This window comes from Sinocyclocheilus grahami, unplaced genomic scaffold (assembly GCF_001515645.1).
Source record: "Sinocyclocheilus grahami isolate Dianchi unplaced genomic scaffold, SAMN03320097.WGS_v1.1 scaffold1180.1, whole genome shotgun sequence".
Taxonomy (NCBI): Eukaryota; Metazoa; Chordata; class Actinopteri; order Cypriniformes; family Cyprinidae; genus Sinocyclocheilus; species Sinocyclocheilus grahami.
The window spans coordinates 96,790-122,624 of NW_015506359.1; the positions used below are offsets into that span (position 1 = coordinate 96,790).

General features: G+C 39.3%; 2 protein-coding genes across 2 annotated transcripts in view; one reads left to right on the plus strand and one right to left on the minus strand.

Annotated features, from left to right (window-relative positions):
* The window catches only part of LOC107567690 (60S ribosomal export protein NMD3-like), a 4,601-nt gene extending 2,466 nt beyond the window's left edge, over nt 1-2,135 (minus strand). The window contains exons 1-2 of the mRNA XM_016253411.1: nt 2,068-2,135; nt 1,797-1,931 (exon numbers count right to left, since the gene is read on the minus strand). Of these exons, the coding sequence (XP_016108897.1) occupies nt 1,797-1,931; nt 2,068-2,111 (179 nt within the window). The 5' untranslated portion in view covers nt 2,112-2,135. The remainder of the gene's footprint in view (nt 1-1,796; nt 1,932-2,067) is intronic.
* A 4,542-nt stretch (nt 2,136-6,677) lies between these two features.
* LOC107567676 (protein phosphatase 1L-like) overlaps nt 6,678-25,835 on the plus strand; it is a 20,416-nt gene continuing 1,258 nt past the window's right edge. The window contains exons 1-3 of the mRNA XM_016253388.1: nt 6,678-7,353; nt 24,225-24,399; nt 25,089-25,250. Coding sequence (XP_016108874.1) covers nt 6,991-7,353; nt 24,225-24,399; nt 25,089-25,250 — 700 coding nt within the window. The 5' untranslated portion in view covers nt 6,678-6,990. The remainder of the gene's footprint in view (nt 7,354-24,224; nt 24,400-25,088; nt 25,251-25,835) is intronic.

Genomic DNA, 25,835 nt, shown 5'->3' on the forward strand with positions numbered 1-25,835 from the left:
GACGAGACTCATGAATATCAGTTGTGACTCGACGAGACTCAGGAAGAACAACTGTGACTTGACTAGACTCGTGATGATCAACTGTGATTAGACTAGACTCATGCATATCAGCTGTGACTAAACTTGACTCATGATAATGAACTGGAACCTGACTGGACTCATGACGATCAGCTGTGACTTGACTGAACTCAGGAATAACAACTGTGATTTGACTAGACTCAGGAAGAACAACTGTGGCTAGACTAGATGTGGTTGTGTCCGACATCTTGTGATCAGGCTCCGCAACTGCCGCCATTTTGTGAGCTTGCTCTGGTTCAGCCATCACCTCAGTCACAGACATGGTGTCGCTTCCTTCCTCCGCGACACCCACCGTGAACGCTGACCCCGTAGTCAGCAAGGCATAGTCAATAAAGTCCTTTAAGCTCCAGTTGCATTCACTCCTTGGAAAACAGGCGAAGATGCAAAACCGGAGAAAACAGACAAGGCTAAGGCTAAGGCAGGGAAACAAACGAGGGCTCTGTAGTGTCGCTATCGCTAGGAGAGTGATAATCGCTGAACAATACTCGGACCAGGGAAGGGATCAGAGTGAGTGTTAAATAGTGAGGGAGTGATATGAAACAGCTGGGTGCAATCAGTGTAAACAGCTGTGTGCAATCCGTGCTGAGTGCAATCAGTGCAATGCATGATGGGAAATGTAGTCCGGGGTGATGTGCAACAGAGTGTAGTGCGAGAGTCAATGAAATTGGAAGTTCATGGACCAGATTCGTGACACCACACATATATATATATATATATATGTGTGCTCATACTAAATTTTACTATATTTTAAATGATTAAAACCTTCTTATTGACAAATGAGTAAAACCTAGTGGCTTGAAGGAGATTGCTAAAGATTTAAAAACGATCATTAATTTGTTTTGGCTGAATGGTGATCTTTTAATGTTGCTGCGCTTAATGACATTTTAGTGTGTGTCTTCAGTAAATCACGGCAAAATTATATGATAGTCATTACTTTTTGCGCAGAAACAGGAAAGTAAACGGGACGCATTCTAATGTTTGGAAGAAAAAGTGTAAAGCTGTATGAAACTTTTATTGTTTTGATGCTTGAAAACCTCTTTGTCTTTGAGCTGTACACAGATCTCGTTAGTAACGAGGACCATTCATTGTCATTTATCTTCTTGACAAGAGAAGACAAAGATCAACATGTAGTTAATAGGAGTTTTATGATGCTTTCGTCTGCTTTTTATGATTCAAAGGGATAGTTCACCCAAAAACTAAAATCTGGCCATTATATACTGCTCACAAAGCATTTATCAGCTGTGAGTTAATAAAGCAATAACCCCCGTGAAGCCGTGGGTTACAGTGAATTTATAACAGCTAAGGGGCGTTGTTAGGCACGACACGAAGCGGAGCTGTTATAAATTCACTGTAAACCACGGCTTCACGGGGGTTATTGCTTTTATAACACGGTTATTCCATATATATAGTAAGGTTACACAAAATAAAACAGAGCAAATAAAGTGTAATGATATTAATAAAAACTATTCTTCCACCAAACAATGTAGCTCCTCAGAAACAGTTGTGGTTGCTACAAAGTGGTTGCCGAACAACACACAAACGTAAACAAATGTGTATGTTACTTTGTAATTTACAACAGCTTCGGCTCAGCCAATCAGAATCAAGCACCGGAACTCTATCTGGTAATGTTTCTCAGCTGTGCTCTGACCCGAACTGCACTATCCACTGACAGAAGACATGGTCAGGGTTGTTGAGTCAGTTACACTGACAGACCGCACCGTTCACACTGCCTGCAGAAATGGACGGAGACTTGTTTGGGAATTCCTTCCGAGATGTCCACTTTATTCCTCAAGCAGGAGACGCACATGTTGGCTGGGTTTGGAGGAATGGCAATGCCACACATAGAGCACAGGCTGCGAGAAAAGAAGAGCGAGGGATTCAGAAAGGATGGGATCTCAATCAAAACAGCTAGCTCAAGCCGAGAAAGTGTGGCTTACTAGAGCCTAGACAGAGATGAACTAACACGAAAAAGACTCATGTAATACTCACATGTTGCCTTGTGTGCTTGATGCCGGGGCTTGCATGTACTCCATGACTACAAGAACAAGCCAAAGGTGATTACTTTATCACAATAAAAAGATAAAAAGCACACGTTTTACATCTAAATTACACAAAAAGAGGAAACCAAAGATGCCTAGAAGTACACACATCACATGAATTAAATTATAATTGCTATTTGCAACTGTTCAATTTAATTGAATAATTGTTCATTTATGATACACAATGTTAGTAGCTTGTACCTGCGTTTGTTGATCAGTTAGTACACTGTAAGAAAAATATGTACAAATGGAAAAGGTATAGTAATTCACAAACCCAAGACATTATCCGTTGTAACCCAAAAACACAAAATACAAACCCAATTCCAAAAAAGTTGGGACACTGTACAAATTGTGAGTAAAAAAGGAATGGAATAATTTACAAATCTCATAAACTTATATTTTATTCACAATAGAATTGGCCTTTTAAATGTGTTAAAATGAGAGTTTATACATAGACTTTTAATACCTTGCATTTTCCAACATGACAATGCCAGACCACGTACTGCATCAATTACAACATCATGGCTGCGTAGAAGAAGGATCCGGGTACTGAAATGGCCAGCCTGCAGTCCAGATCTTTCACCCATAGAAAACATTTGGGGCATCACGAAGAGGAACATACGACAAAGAAGACCTAAGACAGTTGAGCAACTAGAAGCCTGTATTAGACAAGAATGGGACAACATTCCTATTCCTAAACTTGAGCAACTTGTCTCCTCAGTCCCCAGACGTTTGCAGACTGTTATAAAAAGAAGAGGGGATGCCACACAGTGGTAAACATGGCCTTGTCCCAACTTTTTTGAGATGTGTTGATGCCATGAAATTTAAAATTAACTTCTTTTTCCCTTAAAATGATACATTTTCTCAGTTTAAACATTTGATATGTCATCTATGTTGTATTCTGAATAAAATATTAAAATTTGAAACTTCCACATCATTGCATTCTGTTTTTATTCACACTTTGTACAGTGTCCCAACTTTTTTGGAATCAGGTTTGTAAATCGTGAACATCTTAAAGACATCTTCTAAACGTCTATTTGACATCTGATAGGAAACGTCCTATAGATGTATTGCAGATGAGCAAACACTAAAAATACGTCTTGCAGATGTAATGCAGACGTCAAATAGACGTATCTGTGATGTACGTGTGTTGTCAGGGAATGTGAAGATTCAGATCAGAGCATGACTAGTGTAGTCGCTTACTAAGCTACCTATGTTAAAAGAAATAATTTTGTCTGTATGCACTTTATAACAGGACTTGAGCAGGGTACAGGAGTGTTTTGCACACAATTCTAAATGTTCCCGAAGGTTTGTGTGCAAAGGTACACCCCGATATGAATAATAGTAATAATAATAATCAACTAAATTGCACTGGCAACAATAACATTTGAAGCAAAATGCAAAATACTCATTAAATATGGAATGCAAAATGTCCCTGACGGACCAGCAAACCAGCAAAGGACCAGCATTAACCAGCAAAGGACAAGCATAACCCAGCAAATGACCAGCTTAAACCAGCATAAACCAGCACATGACCAGTTTAAACCAGCACATGACCAGTTTAAACCAGCACATGACCAGTTTAAACCAGCACATGACCAGTTTAAACCAGCACATGACCAGTTTAAACCAGCACATGACCAGTTTAAACCAGCACATGACCAGTTTAAACCAGCACATGACCAGTTTAAACCAGCACATGACCAGTTTAAACCAGCACATGACCAGTTTAAACCAGCACATGACCAGTTTAAACCAGCACATGACCAGTTTAAACCAGCACATGACCAGTTTAAACCAGCACATGACCAGTTTAAACCAGCACATGACCAGTTTAAACCAGCACATGACCAGTTTAAACCAGCACATGACCAGTTTAAACCAGCACATGACCAGTTTAAACCAGCACATGACCAGCATAAACCAGCATCCCAGCGTCAAAACATACCTAACCAGCATATGCTGTTTTTTCAACAGGGAAGCGTTCGAAACAGCACACTCTGGTGACGCCTGCTGGTCAGAATGGTGTAAAATGTCATGAAAACTCAGCCAAACATGCATAAAAAGAGAGACACCATACTTGGCTACACATCACGTCACTTTAATAATCTAGCAAATGCAATAATCACCATTAAATCTTAAGTGTCAGTATAACGTGTTCTTTAATCAATTTTCAGAGCTTGTTTTGTTTGTTCTATGTATGGCTCAGGTAAACAGGCCAATAAGAGACTATTATGTACTGCTATTCCTTTTAATCATACAAATTCCTCATTAAGATGTCTACAAATTGATGAAACTGATCAGGTATAAACTATAAACACTGATTGAATGGTTTGCCGCGGTTAACACAGCTGCACACCCAACGGCAAACTGCTGAAATTCTGAAACGTTTCGAAACAGTTATGACGTAACGAAGCCTCGTTTGCTGAAATCACGTGACAGTTCTGAATCCACTGATTATACTAAAGGTTTGGAAGCTTCGTGAAGCAGTGTTTCGAAGCGCCCATCACTACTGTTCATATTGGCAGCTATTTCGGTCATGCAAGACCAACTTTCTACTTGGAATGGGGAAATACCAAAATCTCAAACACTTTTTGCCAAACTCACATAACATATTTCAAACCAGCAATAAAATCTGACAAATCTGACAGTCTCATAAATGTTGTTTTTTATGCTAGTGTTAAGAAGCATCTGTTTTGTGTTGGTCTGGCCAATGCACACGTGCAGTCCTAAGAGCGGATCTCAGGAGACTAAGGCCCTGACCCTGAACTGTTAAGTCATGAGCCTCCACTCTGTGTTTTTAGAAGGTGGGACTTTCTTAAAAGTGCCATAGAATGCAAAAATCACTTTTATAAGGTGGTCGAACACAGTTGTGTGGCCGCAGTGTGTGAAAACAACCAGCCTATAATGGTAAAAAGCCACCCACTCATTTTTTTATAATCCCAATAAATCATAAACAGTCTCTCTAAACGAGCGCTTCCAGATTTATCCCTATTATGACATCATCGTTGGGAAAGTCCCGCCCATTTGTGATGCTCTCTGCCCTATTAGCATAGACCCCGCCCTGAGTGAGAAGCAGCGGTCCGCCATTACTGTTTTCTTGCAGTAGCTGCTGTACAATGTCAGCGCCAAAGAGCCATTACAAGTGTCGTGCATTGGGATGCACCAACGAACATAGCAGTCTCCATACACCGCTAAGGACACGGTGGTTACATTTCATTTTCGAAGGAAATGTCCCGGAAAAACATTAAAGTCCTATATGTTTGTGCTGATCACAAACGAGGGTCAGTTCAGCGCTGAGTTGTGCAAAGATTACTTCTGAAAGAGGGATCGATACCAACGCTTCGTGCGCAAACGAACTACAAACTACAGACAAAGTAAGCATCACGCGTCATATTTTGTTTTCCAAAAGAGCTTCTTGGCTCTCTGTAAGGCTAATGTTGCTAAAGCTACCATTGTGTCTGCCTGTTTTCACTGATGCTGCCTTCACGCACTACCAGAATGTGGTAGCTAAAAATTGCATTTGGAAGCAATGTGAAGTCAGTAACACGGTCACCACCAGTTAAACCGTAACACCGGTATGTGCCCGCTAGCATTGAAGCTCTGCACTCTTCTGAAAAGGGAGGCGGGAGCACCAGCTCATTTGCATTTAAAGGGACAAACACAAAAACGGCACTTTTTGGCTCATACCCTAAAAGTGGCAATTTCAACAAGCTATAAAAAATGATCTGTGGGGTATTTTAAGATAAAACTTCACATACACACTCTGGAGACATCAGAGAACAATTTAAAATATTGTACCAATGCATTCTATGGCACCTTTAACTAGAGTCGTCATATTGCACATTTCTCAATTAATTCACAGTAACACAAGATAACTGTTTCGGGAACTTTTTGCACATTTGCATAATGCCCGCCTATGTTCAACTCGACCCGCTCCCTCAAATACTGCTTGTTTGTGTGGTTAACATCATGTCAAGAAGCGATTTCACATCTTCTGAAAGAGTACATGAAGGAGGGTTTGTATTGGATTGTAGTTGTTTGTGTGATTCAGATGAAGACCGACCCCAGATTTTCTCAAATAAGAACAAATGTAGGGCGGGATTTAATTTGGACCATCGGGATTTGATTGGATCTTTGGTTTGCTATTGCTGTGATATCATGTGACAGGTTTTCCCGCCCTCTTAAAAATAAGAATTGTCCAATTTGATTTCATGGTGACTTTAATACCAAAACAGGGCAACTGAATGTTGTACTTGGTAAGTGATTTGCTGGACAGATGTTTCTTATTTCTCACATATACCGCAAATCAAAACAATATTTCATGTCCATTCAGCTATTTATTTATTTAGTCAAAACAAACCTTCAACAATCCATTTGATTACACTGCGAGTTTGCATATTTTTTCTCAGCAATTTCATTTGGACCATTCATCATCCATTACTCCAGCACAGAGCTGGGGCTTTTATTCTGACAGGTGTATATTTCTAAGAGGGGTGTAGTAGAATTAAAATAAACATGTGTGAGACCATCGTGTTGTATGTGAGTGTGAGACTCAGTCACAAAGCTCTGGGACTGATGATCTGATTCATATATATATTATATATAGACGCGCGCACACAAGAAAGCCGCGTCGGAGGACTAAAAACGCCATTTATTTACCATTTTTTAGGAATCTGGTTATTATTGCATCTATTGTTTATTATTGTGAAAAGAAGACAAACAGCATCTATAATCATTTTCGAAGGGAGTGTCTCGACATGGACAGGATTTTGATGTTTGCGCAGGAGGAGCGCACGAGCCTCTGATGCGCCGCCGTCATTAGTTCAGTGTGTGTGTGTGTGTGTGTGTGTGTGTGTGTGAGAGAGAGAGCATGGGTCCGATGTCTCTGCTGGCTCGAATCATGCGCTATCTCCGGCACCGGCCGGAGACCCTGCTGCTCTTCTGTCTCAGTCTGGCTCTCTGGAGTTTCCTCTTCCACACGGATGAGGTGAAGACCATCATGCGCTCGAGCCGCGACGCGGTGAACATGATGAAGGGCAAGGTGGCGGAGATGATGCAGAACGAGCTGGACGAGGAGCTCTCCAGAATCTGGCAGCACAGGAGCAAGAGTGCGGCGGTGTACTCGATCCAGGGCAGGAGGGACCACATGGAGGACAGGTTTGACATTCTCACGGACACACTGAACAAGAGCCATCCGACCATCTTTGGCGTCTTCGATGGGCATGGTGGAGAGGTAAACATCTGTCTCTCTATCTGTCTGTCTGTCTGTCTGTGCATGCATCTGTCTGTCTGTCTGTCTGTGCATGCATCTGTCTGTCTGTCTGTCTGTGCATGCATCTGTCTGTCTGTCTGTCTGTGCATGCATCTGTCTGTCTGTCTGTCTGTGCATGCATCTGTCTGTCTGTCTGTCTGTGCATGCATCTGTCTGTCTGTCTGTCTGTGCATGCATCTGTCTGTCTGTCTGTCTGTGCATGCATCTGTCTGTCTGTCTGTCTGTGCATGCATCTGTCTGTCTGTCTGTCTGTGCATGCATCTGTCTGTCTGTCTGTCTGTGCATGCATCTGTCTGTCTGTCTGTCTGTGCATGCATCTGTCTGTCTGTCTGTCTGTGCATGCATCTGTCTGTCTGTCTGTCTGTGCATGCATCTGTCTCTCTGTCTGTCTGTCTGTGCATGCATCTGTCTCTCTGTCTGTCTGTCTGTGCATGCATCTGTCTCTCTGTCTGTCTGTCTGTGCATGCATCTGTCTGTCTGTCTGTCTGTCTGTCTGCCTGTCTGTGCATGCATCTGTCTCTCTGTCTGTCTGTGCATGGATCTGTCTGTCTTTCTGTCTATAAAGTATTATGCTGTTCTTTAAAGCGGCTTGTAACATGCAGATATCTCATTCAGTAGTGTGGCCTGTACCAACATTATGACATCTCGTATGCTACCATCACTTTTTGGGTTTCCATAAAAATTAACACTTTAGTTTAGGGACCAATTCTCACTATTAACTAGTTGCTTATTAGCATGCAGATTACTATCTGTTTATTAATGCTTATAAAGCGCATATTAAAGCCCATTTTCTGCATGACCATATTTGGGACCCTGGACCACAAAACCAGTCATAAGCATACATTTTTTGAAATTGAGATTTATACAGCATCTGAAAGCCATTGATGTATGGTTTGTTAGGATATGATCATATTTGGCCGAGATACAACTATTTGAAAATCTGGAATCTGAGGGTGCAAAAAAATCTAAATATTGAGAAAATCATCTTTAAAGTCGTCCAAATGAAGTTCTTAGCAATGCGTATTACTAATGATAATACATTTTTGATATATTTATGGTAGGAAATGTACAAAATATCTTCAAGGAACATGATCTTACATCACATATCCTAATGATTTTTGGCATAAAAGAAAAATTGATAATTTTGACCCATACAATGTATTGTTGTCTATTGCTACAAATATCCCCCAGCGACTTAACACTGCTTTTGTGCTGCAGGGTCACATTTTAGATATCTTAATACTAAACCCCATTCCTAAACGTAACATCAACCTTACTAACTATTAATAAGCAGCAAATTAGGAGTTTATTGTGGCAAAAGTCGTAGTTAATAGTGAGAATTTGACCTTAACATAAAGTGTGATCAAAATTCTAAAAGCTTTTCTTTACTTGTTTGGAAATAATTGGAAGCCATATTACACTAAGCATTGTGTTTGTGCTGTACAGGCTTAAGAGAAACAGGCAGCTGTTTTTGGAATTTTAGACACACACACACACACACTTTTGTTATCATTGTTTGGTTGTTTTTTGTCTCTGCTAAATATAAATGGAATGGCTATTTTTATGTCAAACTAGTTAATTTTTTCCTTCTTAATGAGAATAACTAATGAGTGTTTTCGCTGTTTTTGTTATCATTGTTTGGTTGTTTTTTGTCTCTGCTAAATATAAATGGAATGGCTATTTTTATGTCAAACTAGTTCATTTTTTCCTTCTTAATGAGAATAACTAATGAGTGTTTTCGCTGTTTTGAGCTCTATGTATTATTAAGACCGCAGATTTTTGAATTTTTCAGTGTTGTCGTCTATGAATAAAAAAAAACAGGCAGTTTGAGTTTGTTTATTTTGATCGTGGTAAATGTAGTACTATGGTGAACTGTGGTATCACTTCTCTAAATGATGCTCATCAACTCACAGTTATGATATCTGTGCCAATCTGTGAGCACCAACCAAACCAATGACAATGTGCATCATCTAAACACTTATTGCATGGATCCAGTGCAGCAGATTTGAAGAAACACAACTGGATTAGTAATAACTATAGTGCTTTTAACTATAAAGTTCTCCTAATGAGGCCAGAGTGAGTGTATTATGTTAAGAAATGGGGAGTTTAGTCCATTTGTCAGTTTTAGTAAATGACAGATAAAACGAATGGCATGTAAGAACATGCGGTATTATTGATCATTATTATGGATTATATCTCCAGAGTGAATGAATGTGGTGTGAGAGTGTGCTCATTCTGCATCTGCCTGCGATCTTTCCAGAGTTGCTGCTCTGGCCTGAAAAGTCACCAAGTGCATATTGCATGCAATAATGTGATTATTGACAATCAAAGTAAGGGCTTATTCAAATGAAGATGTTTACATGATGTGCAAACAACCCCACTCATTGCTTAATTAAGATTCGTGTTGGTTTTGACCACATTTATCCACTTGAAATAAAATAAGTAACTGAACTAAATAATTTTGTCGCAATACATGATTTTGTCAGAAGTCTGTTATATACTGTATTAAACACAGAATAGCTAAAAATTCAGTCGTTAGGGAGCATATAAAAAAAATAATGAATTGAATTTCTTTAATGTAAAACAAAACAGCATTGGTTCAATAAATGCACAAAAAAGGCCAGTTTCAAATTTAATTTTCGTAAACATAATATCGGCAAAAACACTTCTCAAGCACAGTTTTAAACAGTTTTGCGATATATAGAAAAACATGTAAATTCTGTCGTTGCTCTTGCACCTGCATTTTATATTGTATTTTTCAACAGCAGATTCGAACAAAGTGGAAATATAACGAATAAAAACAATTGTGATTATGAGCATAATTGCAGTTTATAAACAATCACAATATTAAAAAAGGCACCTTTTGAATCTCTTGAAAAGATTTAATAGTGAGAAGCTGCATAATAAATTACAAACACTATTACCAGATTGTACAAAGACACTATTTTAAGGCAAGATGTACATAATCCCTCACGTATAATCAATTATTTATATAATACCTACTGAATTTAAATGCGAGTCCAAATGATTTTCGGCATCAAGACTCACTAATAAGGTCTGCAAACCACTGTCATGTAGATGTGTAATAATTAGGACTATGAATATGATGGTTTGGTTTTCAGGTCACGGTTCAGTATGCTTAAAATAAAAAGGCTGTTAATGTCAGAGCGGAGTGATGAAAAACTATTTCCAGATTAGAGCTTTGAAATGTCTGTGCATTTCAGTCAGTGTATGTGTTTTGGGTTACTGAAGGTGTGAATGAACTGATGAACGTACTCATTCGACACACTTGTTACAGCTAATAAATGTTTTGTGCACAATATAAACCTAACTTTCAGAAGTGAGTAAAACTGTGTGCCGTCCTGCATGTGATTTCAGGCCTCACGGGTATATGGATGAAGGTATGGGTGAGCGTAAGTGTGAACGTTTGGAAGAGTGCATGTGTTTAGATGAGCACGTGTGAGCTTTAGGTGAAGTGTGGGTGAGCGTCTGGATGAGCATTAAATAAGAGCGTGTGGTGGTGTGTGGATGAGAGTGGGTGTCATGGTGTGTGAGAGTATGATTGAGCATTTGGACAAGTGTGTTGGTCATGTGTGGGTGTTGGTGAGCATGGGTGAGCCTTTGAATGATGTTAACCCAAAAATGAAAATTTGCTGTTAATTTACTTACCCTCAGGCCACCCAAGATGTAGGTGTGTTTCTTTTTTCAGTAGAACAGTAAAGATGATTTTTAGCTGAAACCGGGGTCCTTGATGATTCATAAAATACAAGTCAACAGGTGCCGCCTCTTTGAGAGTAAAAAAAAAGCTGGTATAGAAAGCACAAAATTAATACCTGTGGCTCTTGATGATAAATTAAGGGTCTGATGAAGGAAAGTCATCCATCAGTGCAAGAAAATGAATCATCCTCAGGTTACCCTACTTAAGGCATTGTAGACTCACTGAGAGGACATAACAACTCACTGACCCTTTTGGCTGATGTTATGGCCAAGAGGAAGGTTGTCTTCATAGAAAGATGCTTAATGTCAGCTCGTTCAAGAGGCTCATAAGGCACTGTGAAGCAACATCTAGAAATCCCACATGCACTAGCGATTTAAGTGCCATGCACACAGTGGCCCTTGCTCCTGCTCTACCGCAAACCATAGGAGACAACGTGTTGTTGTTCTGCTAGCAATGAGGTCCACTGGACACTCATTGGACACTGGCCTGTATCTCTCTCAAACTGATCAAACCGCACCCTTGTGACACCAGTCTCTTGAGATGGAGATGGAGATCGCCCCATCAAGCTCTCGCTGGATCCGCTCCTCTGCTATCAACGAGAGGAACGTCTGTACTTCCTCAACAGACCACGAAACAGCCATTTTTTGGTTGTTAAAAAAAGGTGCGCTCGTTCAAAACAGCTGCGTTCGATCCTTCGCTGGCTGTGCCGAGTTAAATCTAGCGGTTCTGTTGTGTTTGTGTCGCAAGTTCAGTGACGCAGGTAGTGACGATTCGACTCTCCGGCCAATCCGGGATCAGCAGAGTTTACACGTCACGTTTTAGCAACGGTACGGTACGCTTGGAACCTCAACCGAGGTGGTACTAAAAAAAGTACCAGGTACTGTACCCAGTGGAAACCCCCCCAAAAGTGAGCCGTACCGTGCCGTACCATGCAGTGGAAAAGCGCCATAATAATCAGGGTGGCCAACTTCGGTGATGAAGAGCCACAGTCCTGCAGAGCATTGCTCCAACCTTGATAAAAATTCTCCTGCCAGTAGCTTTCTAGTAACCCTTAGACCTCGATTAGCTTGTTCAGGTGTGTTTGATTAGGGTTGGAGCGAAACTCTGCAGGACTGAAGTTGGCCACCCCTGCTCTAGTAGTCTGTCAGTGCTTGCCATACCTTGACATCTAGCCTGAGTCAGTAGCCCCAGGGCTTTCCTGCTAAAAAGAACGATTGACCCCAGAGCCTGTAGGGAAGCATCCAGCAGCTCTGATGCTGCCATCCAAAGGGGCATCTGTCATAGATGATTGAAGTGCAAGCATCAGGGGGGTCACAGAATTTCCTACCCAGCTCAAACCCGAAACCGTATTACAGAGCCTGACCAATCACATCAGTACAATCAGGGCAGTTCAGCACTAAGAAATCTTCTGGTTGGGAAACTGGACCGTACCAGTGAGACAGTATCAAAATCTTCTAGAGAAAGCCTTGTTGATGATTCATGGTGAGGTACGGGAGCAGCAGACGCGCATGTCTCCCTACCTCTACTTCTTGACTAGAGGCAGGAAGACAACCTGGCAGTAAAGCCTGAGGGCTCTGGACTCTGTTTGCAGGTTCATCCTCCTGGTGGGCTAACATAGTTGAAGATGCACGTTTCTTCTTTGGTGGTCCTTCAGCCTAGGGGTGTGCGATATTGACAAAAAAAATATATCTCCATATTTTCTGGGATTTTATCGACAACGATAATTAGACAATATTTTGCTGAGTGTGTTATTGTGCTGGTATCTTAAAGACAGCCGTGGACAGCTGTCTCCTAAAGTTTTTGATATTATTCATATTCTGTGTGCTGGTCGGTTCACACTGATATGTAATCTTTTTCAAAAAGTTTAAACTCATTTTTACATTTTATGGACATTTTTACCTTTATAAAGCCATTTTCTTTAAAAGTGTCCGTTATCTTTTGAGTCAAATTCTTACATTTAATCAGTGAATTAGAATAATAAGACATGTGGGCTGTTACCGAGCAAATGAAATCAACACAGAAGCTGCACCTGAAGTGGCATTTAGATGTATTTACACACTGTTTAATGCAAGACATTAATGCATTTAACCTGCAATTACAAATGCATAAATAATGTTTTGATATATTCAACATAAAACGTTGAATACTAATATTAAAAATAATAAAAAGCAACTTAAAATGTGAAATTAAAACCACCAGTAGGTGGCAGCAAGTCACTGTTTATAAGTGAGTCATTGCGATTGAACCGAATCATTTAAATGGTTGATTCATTCAGGAACGAAACACCGTCATGTTGCAATGTATACATTTTCTGTCCCTGTGTCTTGAATTTGAGATCATTCTAAATGCATTTTATTAGACTGAATCATGCCGTGAAAGAGCGCACTCTAAATGCACTTCACGTAACGTATGCGTGCGCTTTGTGCATGTTTTGAATGTTTTTTGCAAAATACTCGATAATGTCAAATCGCACATCGTTAAAACAACAATTACGATATTATCGCAGACGATATATATCGCACACCCCTACTTCAGCCTTACCTGCTGGTGGTTGCTTGCCGGTAACAGGTTGTTGACACCAAGAGGCATCAGGCGTCTGCTCTCAAACTAAGATGTGTCCTTTTATTATATGTTATTTTTCATCCACACATCTGTGCTCCTCTGAAGATGAAGGTCTGTTTCTGCTGAGCACATGTTTGGACGCTGCTGGCATCTGATGGAATTCTCCAGACAGATGGTTTAGATCCATTTACTAAAACTCTGTCTAGCAGACTAGTTCAAAAATGAAGTAACTTATTTAAATCAAATCTGTGTGCAAGCTAAGTGTTGGTATTAACTCAGGTTCCAGTATATCCCAGTATAGTAAGATCTTGCCCTACAGTTTGGTGATTTTTGCAGACGTCGGTGTGATGTGTGTGCAGCTGATGTTACACACTCCATATATATATATGTGTGTGTGTTTGTGTGTGTGTGTGTGTTTGCTGACTGCTTCTGATTACAGTTGTGCGGTCAGCTTTTAATCAGATTGTCAGAGGATGAAAGGAAGGCCCCGGCAGGAATGACTCCAGAACATTTCAGATGGACTCTAATGTGCTAATAAACACAATCATATGGACAGAATATTTTCAATTCAGAGAGGACTGACATCCTTTGATCAAAATCAGTAACATGTGAAGAGGGCTGAAGTGCTTTGTGATTTAAAAGAATTGAAGTGTTAGTTCAACCGGAAATAGAAATTCTCATTAAACTCATGTTGCAATGAACGACTCGCTGGTAATGAATGCTTTTGTCAGGTTAAAAAGAAGATTGTGATGTGCACAGAAACTCTGTGATTATGTTGACAAAGTTGAATCAACTGTATTGGCTTCAGGATGCTGAATAGAGGAATTCCTCTGGAAACCAGCACACGTTGGTTGCTTTCACATGTATCAGGGACTGGATGAATGTTTGTGCGAATAATCCTGATGCAGACTCGTTTCAGCGAAATCTGACTTTTCCAGGTGTTAAGTGCTATAATCAGGTCCCGGTGCATCTACCAACCAAGCAAACGTGAAGAAGATGAACCCAGAAACTTTGTTTTGGGAAGCCTTTTTCTGCAAGCGTCTGAGAAAACCAGCGCGTCTGATTTCGCTCGCTTGGTGACGTGGCAAAGATCTCATTATAATATTACCGCCCCTTAATCTGTAAGTTTACACCCACGGCACCGTTACTGTGTTTTCACAAGCGACAACAGTGTACTAGTTCTAATGCCATGGAGAAAGTTTGAGCAAAACATGCTAACTGTTCTGTGTTTGGCTGCACAGACGAGCACAGAACACTGTTTAGAGTCCCAGCCTCAGAGAAGACAGAGCAGTGCATTAATTGATTTATTTACTGTATATTGCTGCTGCCACACAGATCTAAAATAAACATGCGATTTATTTCCCAGCAGTTTACCTGCACAGACATAACCCACTGTTTTTTGTAACTTGTGTGTGTTTAACGTAAGCTTGTGTGTGAATGAGAACTTAGTTTAGTGCTCGCATGCTGTGACAGTGATTTATTTACTGTATATTGCTGCTGCCACACAGATCTAAAATAAACATGCAATTTATTTCCCAGCTGTTTGCCTTCACAGACATAACCCACTGTTTTTTGTAACTTGTGTGTGTTTAACGTAAGCTTGTGTGTGAATGAGAACTTTAGTTTAGTGCTCACATGCTGTGACAGCCGCTTTCTGTGCGTGTGCTTCGGATGTCAGTAGAACAAGCAAATTATATGCAGAATAAAAGCAATACAAACAAACTACACTGAAAACATTAGTGTAGAATCTATTTTTATTCAGAAATTGCTAGTAATTTAGTAATTACAAAGAAATGGCAAGTAACACGTTAAATTAAACATGGAATTTTGAAGTCGTGAAACTGAAATAGTATTTTCTTGTCAAATGTACTCCAGTAATCTTTCTTTACATCTTTGAAAAAAATGTTTTATGGTGCATATAAATAATAAACAAATATGTGACCCTGCAGCACAGAAGCAGTGTTAAGTCGCTGGGGTATATTTGTAGCAATAGCCAACAATACATTGTATGGGTCACAATTATACATTTCTCTTTTATGCCAAAAATCATTAGGATATTAAGTAAAGATCATGTTCCATGAAGATATTTAGTAAATGTCCTACCGTAAATATATCAAAACTTAATGTTTGATTAGTAATATGCATTGCTAAGAACTTCATTTGAACAACTTTAAAGATGATTTTCTCAATATTTAGATTTGTTTGCACCCTCAGATTCCAGATTTTCAAATAGTTGTATCTCAGCCCTATGCCCTATCCTAACAAACCATACATCAATGGAAAGATTATTTATTCAGCTTTCAGAAATCTCAATTTCACAAAATTGACCCTTATGACTGGTTTTGTGGTCCGTCCTATCATGGATTGAGTCCAGTTGAATTTTCCATTGACTTGTAGCTAGATGTAGTGTGGCGGTGATTGTCCAGATTATCCACTCACTGGGTCACACAGTCCCTAAAGCACAGATACATCGTCTACAAAAACATCAGCATTCCCCAGATAATCAGTGTTTTGCTGGAAGGATGGGAACGTCCTTACCCTTACTCTCATCCAGGCTGAAGGTCATCAGGTGTGATGGGTGAAAATGCAGCAGCTGTAGAACTTTCCTCAGAAAGAGACATGAGGGGAGCAGATGGCAAATGTGACGCAGGTGTGAAACGCTCTTATTCACTATATGAAGCATTTGGTCTGTGGATTCAGTGTTTCATTCGGACGGTACGGCCCCAGACATATACAAGCGTGTGAACCCAAACACCCAAAATTCATGTCATTAGCTATGTTTCCATTAGCTATGTCAAATTTAGAATAAAAATCCCTTAATTCGCAAAAATGTTTTTACGCTCGCTTGAGGTGGTTTTTGGTCTACAAAAACATCAGCATTCCCCAGATAATCAGTGTTTTGCTGGAAGGATGGGAACGTCCTTACCCTTACTCTCATCCAGGCTGAAGGTCATCAGGTGTGATGGGTGAAAATGCAGCAGCTGTAGAACTTTCCTCAGAAAGAGACATGAGGGGAGCAGATGGCAAATGTGACGCAGGTGTGAAACGCTCTTATTCACTATATGAAGCGTTTGGTCTGTGGATTCAGTGTTTCATTCGGACGGTACGGCCCCAGACATATACAAGCGTGTGAACCCAAACACCCAAAATTCATGTCATTAGCTATGTTTCCATTAGCTATGTCAAATTTAGAATAAAAATCCCTTAATTCGCAAAAATGTTTTTATGCTCGCTTGAGGTGGTTTTTGACTCGTGCGAAAAAGGGTTGATGTGAATAATGGGAGATGGAAATGCATTTTGCGAATAAATTCCTCCAAGCGCATCAAAAAAAGTAATGTGACTTTGCGCTATGGGACGGCAAAACCTGACTAACCAGAGGACCGATCTCATTCCACAGCATCTGAAATGTTGTTATGGACATTCAGAAATGCACGAGCAAAGTCTGTCATCAAAGTATTTCTGTAAAATTGCCTCCCAGAAATGTCTTACATGACTGCGTTCCCAAACAGCAGCATCCACCTCCGAAAGCTGCTCGCTCTGAGGCGCGAGTAATTTATTATATATGAAAATTATTATATTATTCTTAGTGATTTATAGTGCCAGTTTATCAGGAAGTGCCGATTTTGTTCTCTTTGACTTATTTTATGGAAACGATGCTTGTTCGCAAGTGTTGTATGCGATATTCGAGTTTTGCGCACGAGTTAAATTCGTAACTTTGGATGGAAACCCGGCTAGTGAGATCTAAAATGTGTTGAGTGCAATTCATAATGGGACAATATTCAAACTCCTGCTTTCACCTTCACAGACATCCAAACACTGGCATTTTAGTGTAGTAGAAGTTTTGTATTAGAGAAGCAGTATATTCCTTGGAAAATATGGTAGAAAAATAATTTTAAAGCCTAATTTTACACATCAGTGTATTTTTTCCCAGATTTGATTCTGTACTTGAAAAGTGTTTTCTTACAGGTGTGATCCGAGTCAGTTGCAATGCAGGGATTGAGAATATTAATGGTCGATTTTGCTGTGGCCGATACCAATCAGATATTTTTTTAGAGCGCCCCTTGCCACACTTTTACAAAATGTACCAGTCTTTTAAATTTCAGACAATTTACATTTTGTCGTTTTGACGTACTGGCAACAAGCAAACAGCATGAGATCACACAATACATACACACACACGATATATCCAAAACTGCTCCAGTGATCAATAGCCATGCTTCAATCCATTTTTTTGCACCGTTCTGTTATCCACAAAGTGAAAATGTGGGGAAAAAAGTTTGCAAAATTTGCTGTGTTCAGCCTGTTTCCATCGAATTGGCCTTTTACTGATAAAATGGTGCGCATAAAGATGTCAACCTTAAAAAAATCAAATGTTAGATCAAACAATATTCAGATACAGGTGCAAAAGGTGCAGCAGCTGTTATGTGCATCATTGAAACCATTCAGAAACAGCTCAGAACACCCTTAGAAACACACTTAGCAATGCCTTAAAACCCATTTAAGCCCACCGGCAGTTTATAGTTGTCATTTTCCAGTTTTCAAGTGACCGCAGCAGTTTACAAACTTCAGTCAGTCACTCAAAAGGAAGAATGGAAAGATAAACGCATGGGATTAATTGCTATAGATGATCTTATGACCCTTTTATGACATTATGTCTTGTAAGGGGCAAAATATTGAGGCCCCTTTATCCAGTTTGGATGCATTTCCTTCTAATTGGTCAAGGACCCTAATTCTTTTTATGACTTATGATTCCATTACAATGTTGAAATTCAGACAAGTAATGAGTTTACATTTACATTATTATATGAAATCACCTACTACAGTCAGCCATTGAATACTATGGGCCTTTTCTTTCAGGTATACCTTTTTTATTATATAGATGTAATATTTTCTTCATTCTATTTATTTGTATTTATTTATTTTCATTTAACTAACACACCACTAAGAATGAAAATACCTGCATGTTCAATAATAAGTAATTAAATAAACAATCATGGGTGTAGCCTACACATGATACTTATTTAAATAAGCATATATTTTAAAAAGAATATCATTCATTTCATGAATATCAAGGACTTTTGTCAGGGTTAATCCATTTGACCGAATCAATATGTGCCTATTCATAAAAAAATTGATATTTTATATATTCACATCACAAAGTATAGCATGCAAATATGTTTATGTAAATGTATAAAACTACTTGTACCTTCACTGCTTACGTAAGGGAAAGTTCACCCAAAAATGGAAATTGTGTCTTCATTTAGTCACCCTCAAGTTGCAGACCTATGAGTTTCTTTCTTCTGCTGAGCGCAAAAGAAGATATGTTGCAGAATGTTGGTAATCAAACAGTTAAATGCGTAATTTTCTTTTTATTATATAGATTTTCTTCATTCTATTTACTTTAACTCTTTGATACACAATACCCTGTTGGGGCAACTTAATGGCTGCACTTAGTTCTGCACTACGTTCCGCCGCTTTAAGACAAATGGATTTGTTGTGTTTTCATATTCAAGAGATTATAAGCTACACTGTAAAAAATTGTGCCGTTAAATAACAGTAGTTTACTGGCAGCAGGGTTGCCAGTAAGGTACTGTTAATTTACAGCTCTTATTTTTTACAGTGTTTTACCGTAATTCTACCATGGAAATGAACTCCGCTCCCATTGCTTCAAACAGTTCGAGTTTAAAAACTAGAATTCATACGATGTTAGTACTGTGAACTTACTTCATTTGAGTCCACTGAGAAGGAATATTTCTTAGTATAAACCTGCAAACACTTAATGTGTAACAGCAAAATAACTAAAAACATGACTTTAACTCAAATCGTTGCAGTTCATTGTTAGCTCTGTGCTGGTACCCAGCATGCACTGCAGCATGAAGCTTTTGATTGTCACCATTGTTGAGATTCATACGCTGATTCTTCATGTCTCTGTGTGTCTAAGAGATGCCTCAGTATTAAAGCCTTTGAATATAAGAAGTTTTCAAAATCCATCATGATTGTCTATCATCTCATTTTGCAGATTCATACAGCAATCTTAAACAACATGAAACTAGTGAAAATCCACACTATAGTTTTCAAGATCAGTGAACCAGGCCGCAAAATGATGATTACACCATCATCAATAATTAACCAGAACTATTTCATCATAAATTTTCTACGCTTTTATTGTTATAACAAACATGCTTTACAAACACAGCTACAACAAGCTAATATTAAAAAGTGACAGGTCAAGAGCCCAACTAAAGCAAACACTGATCGCCTCGAGGGTGAGGTCAAACAAAACGTGTTCACTAAGCCATCTAAACCTCTGTTAATTCTCAAATAGTTTTTGTAGCTATATGACAGAAATAAAGTCAAAGTGTAATGCTGTGTGTGGAGTTGTTTGATCGTGTTCTGCTGTCTTATTTCAGTTGATTTCATCTTCGGCTGTGACTGAAGTCAGTTGTAGTTCTTGTGTTTCTCTTTTCTTCAGTGATTGTGCTCGTTAACAGCAGCTGTTCATCAGTGTCTGAAGTCACTCATCAGTGTTCATTCTCTCTGTCAGGTGGACTGTATTAGTAAACTCATGCAGGGAATAGTGAATGAGGGTGTAGGGTGTGATTTGAAACACAGTCTCTGAGTGTCGAATCTCAACGCTGTTACTACGAGAACTGCAGAAGGCTACTTTCTCGAAAATAACAAATATTACCTAGAATTCATAGTTTTTTTTACGGGATTGTACTGTTGTAATGAAAAAACAGGATGCTACTGTCAGAATATGGCCGTTTTTTTACAGCAATTTTTTTACAGTGTAGATGCAGCCTTTTTTTTGGGTTTGCATCGAATGTTCTTGGACTTCAATGCATTATAAATTTGTTTATGAGTAAAGATTGCAGTTATTATTAGTTAGATGCCAAAAGCTCTCCTCCTATTCAAATTTGACATCGAAGGGGTGCAGCTATAGTTGCCGCACATTCAAATATACGATTTTCAAGAAAAAAAACAAAAACCTGGGGAAAATAAATGCAGAACATTTTCACATAGGACACTATTAACATGAAATGCATGAAACCATTCAGAAAAATTTGGGCACAAATGGGTTAAAACCGTTCCCAGTACTCTAGCATTGAGTTACATGGGCAAACTCTTCTTGAGCCGTGATTTTTCTCAGAAAAAGTCCAAATCTAGTTGTCCACAGTTGTTACCGAACACAGGCAGGAAAAGCAGATGTAAATAGACAGGTGGAGGCTCAGTTTCTCACACACTGCTTTTCCTCAGCCAAAGCTTCCATGCCATGCATGTTATTATTGAAATCACTGAGAATGTAAATCAACTGGGTGTACATGTAAAACACAGTAAAAGATGTGAGTGCAGATGCAAAAACACTGGTAACAAAAGTATTTGCTTTAAAATATATATAAGACAAAAATATAAAAACAAAACAGAATATATATATAATAGTATTGTAAGATGTAATTTTGTCAGTGCTGATTTGTTTGTTATATAATTTCGAGGCTGTTTAACCATTGGAGATGCAAGTAGAATATTTGGTGTAGAATTCAAATGGGTCGAATGTAGTTTGTGGTCTCCAACTCTATATTGAGGTATTGAGCCTGGCTGAATTGTGCATATGATCCACTCTGCTTTGCACTATCCAGGCATCAATAGCAGCTGAAAGCATATTTACTGTATGAAATTGCTCCCATTTCCATGTATAATGCACTGTGTGACAACTGCTATACAGTCAGGAAGAGTGATTTATTGACACTTTAATTAAACATGGTCAAGACACACTGTAAAGAATTGTCAGGAATTTACAGGATTAAAGAGTATTATTTTACAATAAATTTGCAACATGTGGGAGGCGTGACAACGCAGTAGTGAATCCAAGTGCAGGCTTTATTCAAAAGAGTGGTCAAACAGGCAGGGCCCACAACAGCAAGCAGGCACAATCCAGGATGAGACAAAAGAGTAATCCAATAAACAGCAAATAATCAGAAAACAAGGAAACAGTCCAGGGATCAGGATGATGGAGGTAACAAGACACAGGTGAAGGCAATCAGTGATCAAGAGTCCAGGCAAAGGATTATGGGCAATGTAGTTAGTAAAGGAGTGACAACAGTCTGGGGTGGAGTGCCCTCTGGAGGAGCTCATATTCCAGCTTTTTTTTACCGTAGTCAGAAATTTACTGTGAAATCGATGCATGCTGGTCATTTTCTTACAAATGACAGTCATTTACTGCTCTTGTTGTACTGTGAATTCACATTATAAAGTTGTGTTTAACTGTGCCACTGAGAGAAATTTAGTTGTTTACTGCTGTAATTGTTTTGAAGTCTCCATAATGGTGATCAGTGATTTGTTTGGGATCTTTGACCTTGTGTATTCATATTCAAATTTCTGATCTAGTCACGTCAGAAGTGTGATAAATGAAAATATTTGTTAAAATGATGACAAGCTAGAATATGAAATAAGTGAATTTCCTGATTTTAAGATAGTCAAACTATTCTTAGTATGAGCATGAAGATACTATTTCAGCAATATTTAAGCATGAAGATTAATAATAACTTATTTCATATTCATAACTGTTTGTGGATGAATCTTTCACGAGAGTGAAGCGACTGCTGAGAAACGTCTTTGAAAGATGTGACGTCAAAACTCGATATACACAACACAACAATGGTAACACTCAACAAATAAAACCAACACTTACAACATAAACCAACATTACAAACTGCTAAAAGTGAACCAAAAACAAGTTCAGTAGCACAAATAAAACCAACAAGAATGAAAAAAAAAATGCATGCTGGGCTTCAGAATACATATGCACTGTAGAAACACAGCATGATGCTGTTTGTTCACAAGAGAAGTCCCACTGAAAGTAATGCAATTATTAACCGGGAATCTACTATAATTTCACACAAAAAATGTTAACAGTGCATGTTTATTAAAATGCACAGATGATTTGTTCACAATAATAACAGTAGCATGTATTAAGAGAATAAACAGGCTCAGTTTTGATTTCATGCCGAGAAATCAAATCTATGCTGCATGTCTTGTTAGAAAGTGTTAGTGGACAGATGTGTGAGTTTATTTTCTAAACCTCAACAAAGCCCGTAGTTGAAGAATAACTTTTATATTTTGTTTCATTGCATTTTTTTTTTTTGCTTGAGTAACAACAGTGTTAAACATCAGTGTAAGTATAATTGGATTGGCGTGAAGCATATATAGATATAATGTAAACATTTCTGCTCATCTTTACAATAGCCATGTCTTATTTCGAAGGCTGTGCCCTCTGGAGGTCACATTTTTAGGGCACATACGTCATTAAGGACGTCTTATTTAAGAAAAGCAACCATAATAATATTCCTCTTGAGGTATAAATTACTGTAATTTCTTTCATATTTTGCGATGTAAAGGTTTCTTTTCTTAAATGAGACTCATCCTCTGTGCTGTATGTGGCTGACAAATACGACCTCTGGAGGGCACAGCATTGGAAAGGAGACACAGCTAACATGAGGCATGAGTTCATTTTCTTCTGTTGGTTCTTGGATTACAGTGTCATTCGTTTGGTAGTAGATAGTGTTTATAGCAAGTGAAGTGTGAAATTTGCATTTCATTGGTTGGTGTTTAGTACATTAAGCCACATCTCTGTGTTTGTGTGTGTCTACTTAACCATATTTTGAAGACAAATGTGTACCCAGACCTGCAAAAAAAGAGAAAAACTCATTTTGGGTACGTCCTCATTTGTAAAAACAGTATACAGATAAAGTGCTCCCCTGCTACTGGACACAATGCAATGGAAAGCCAGTACATACTTTGTAATGCATTTTGATGTAGTTTTGACTGTTGTCCAAATCTCTCCCACACAGCAGGCTTATTTTGAGATGTATACGAAGCTGCCTGGGTATTATGTCAAAAAGTACTGGATTATTGAATTTGATAAATGCTGCAATGATGACCCTCCACCCAGAATAATGTCTCTGTATGAATCGCTCTGGCGTTTGCTTTCACTCAGTAATGGTGGATGTAGATGAGCAGAGATCTGATAAACGGGTTCACCGGTTGCGTGAAATCGTCATCTGGTGTGAGTTTAGTGGCGCATCTCGCACCTCTTCATCTGCCCACTCAGTGTCTGCACAGTCGATCATCTCTGGTGCTCTTGAATGCTGGAGTGTAGGCCACTGATGCGTGTGTAGTTAATATTCCTCTGAGGTTCGTCAGAGTGCAGGAAGCACCCGAGGTACTGGAGTATTCACTCCGCTGATGTCAGGCCACCAGCGCTGCTATTTTTACCAGGGTTTATATCGAGATGAAGACACTTCTCTTCAAACCATGTCTGTCCTTAAGGCCTGTTTACAGCAAGAAATGTCACAAATGCAATATTTTAATTTGCATCAGCTGTTGTTAACGCATCAGCATCAGCATGGCGTCGCTGCAATCTCTTTTCCATTGCACTGCGAAGAAAATTGAATGCACACAAAAGTCTGTTCGTAAATTGAAATGAGGCCCCCTGAAGTCTCAGATTTTGTTCAACAATGGAATAAAACGTTTCTATTGTCTGTTTGTCTGTCAGACGGCAGCAGAATATGCCAAGTCGCATCTTCCCGTCATGTTGCGGCAGCAGCTTCAGCGTTATGAGAAGCAGAAGGAGAACAGCGCTGTGACCTGCCAGTCCATCCTCAAACAGCAGATACTCAACATGGACAAAGAGATCCTGGAGAAACTGTCGGCCTCCTATGATGAAGCAGGTGAGAGCTCGCAGCAGTGAACCTGTAGTCTGATATTTATTTAGTCAGTCTGCAATCATTAGACCTTGGAGCTGAGCACTCAATGAAATAGTTTACCCAGAAATGAAGTGTGCTCACCCTCAGTTCATCCGAGATCAGGATGAGTTTGTTTCTTCCTCAGATTTGGAGAAAAGTAGCACTGCATCAGTGTCTCAGCAACGGATGCTCTGCAGTGAATGGGTGCCGTCAGAATGAGAGTCCAAACAGCTGATAAAAACATCACAAGTAATCCACAGCACTTCAGTCCATCAGTTAACATCTGGAGAAGACAACAGCTGAAACACATCCAGCATTAAGATGGACTCTCATTCTGACGGCACCCATTCACTGCAGAGCATCCATTGCTGAGACACTGATGCACATACTGTGAACAGTACTGCTTCATACAGATCTGTGTAGCGTTAGTAGTTGGCAGTGTTCAGATTAAACAGCATAGTACCCAATAATCACAATCAGCTGTGACTGGTCCATGAAGCCGTCTGTGCACTACCTCAGTGGGACATTTTCTTCACAAATGTATTACATTGCTGCCACAGAGCTGTTAGTGATGATGGGTTTATCAGTTAAGGGTTGTTCTCTTTCATGAGGTATTTCGCTCTTTTGTTTTGAAAGGATAAGGTCAGCTCCTGTGCGGTTTGTGTCTCTGTCAGGTACCACGTGTCTGGTGGCTCTGCTGTCTGAGAAGGAGCTGACTGTGGCGAATGTTGGCGATTCGAGGGCGGTTCTGTGTGATAAAGACGGTAATGCTGTCCCGCTGTCACATGACCACAAACCCTACCAGCTCAAAGAGCGGAAGAGAATCAAGAAAGCAGGTGAGCAGCTCATCTAATCATGTGGCCTCACGGTACAAATTTCACTTTCATTTTTGATCTATTGTATTTCTTTGTGCTGTTGCTTGTAATTTGCTTATTTGTTCTTATTTTATAGCTGACTGCTCATTTGTCTTTAAAAATGTTTGAAATCTACATTCGTTTGGCTAGTAGTTTTTGCTCCAGTATTAAAATTGGAACTGATAATTGTGAAATTTCACTGGTTTATTAATAATAATAATGTTACATGGGTCAAAACATGAAAACAATAAATATTTATTAATATTATTATTTGTGTATTTATGTGTGAGTGTGTGTGTGTGTGAGTGTGTGTCTGTGTGTGTGGGGGGGGACTTGTGGCAGTGTGGGGACTTAAATTGAGGTCCCCATGGGTACAGAAGCTTATAAATCATACAGAATTAATTTTTTTTGCGAAAGTAAAAATGCAGTTTCCTGTGAGGGGTAGGTTTAGGTGTAGGATTGGTGTGTGTGTGTGTGTGTGAGTGTGAGTGAGTGTGTGAGAGTGTGGTTGTGTGTGTGTGTGTGTGTAAGTGAGTGTGAGTGAGTGTGTGAGAGTGTGTTTGTGTG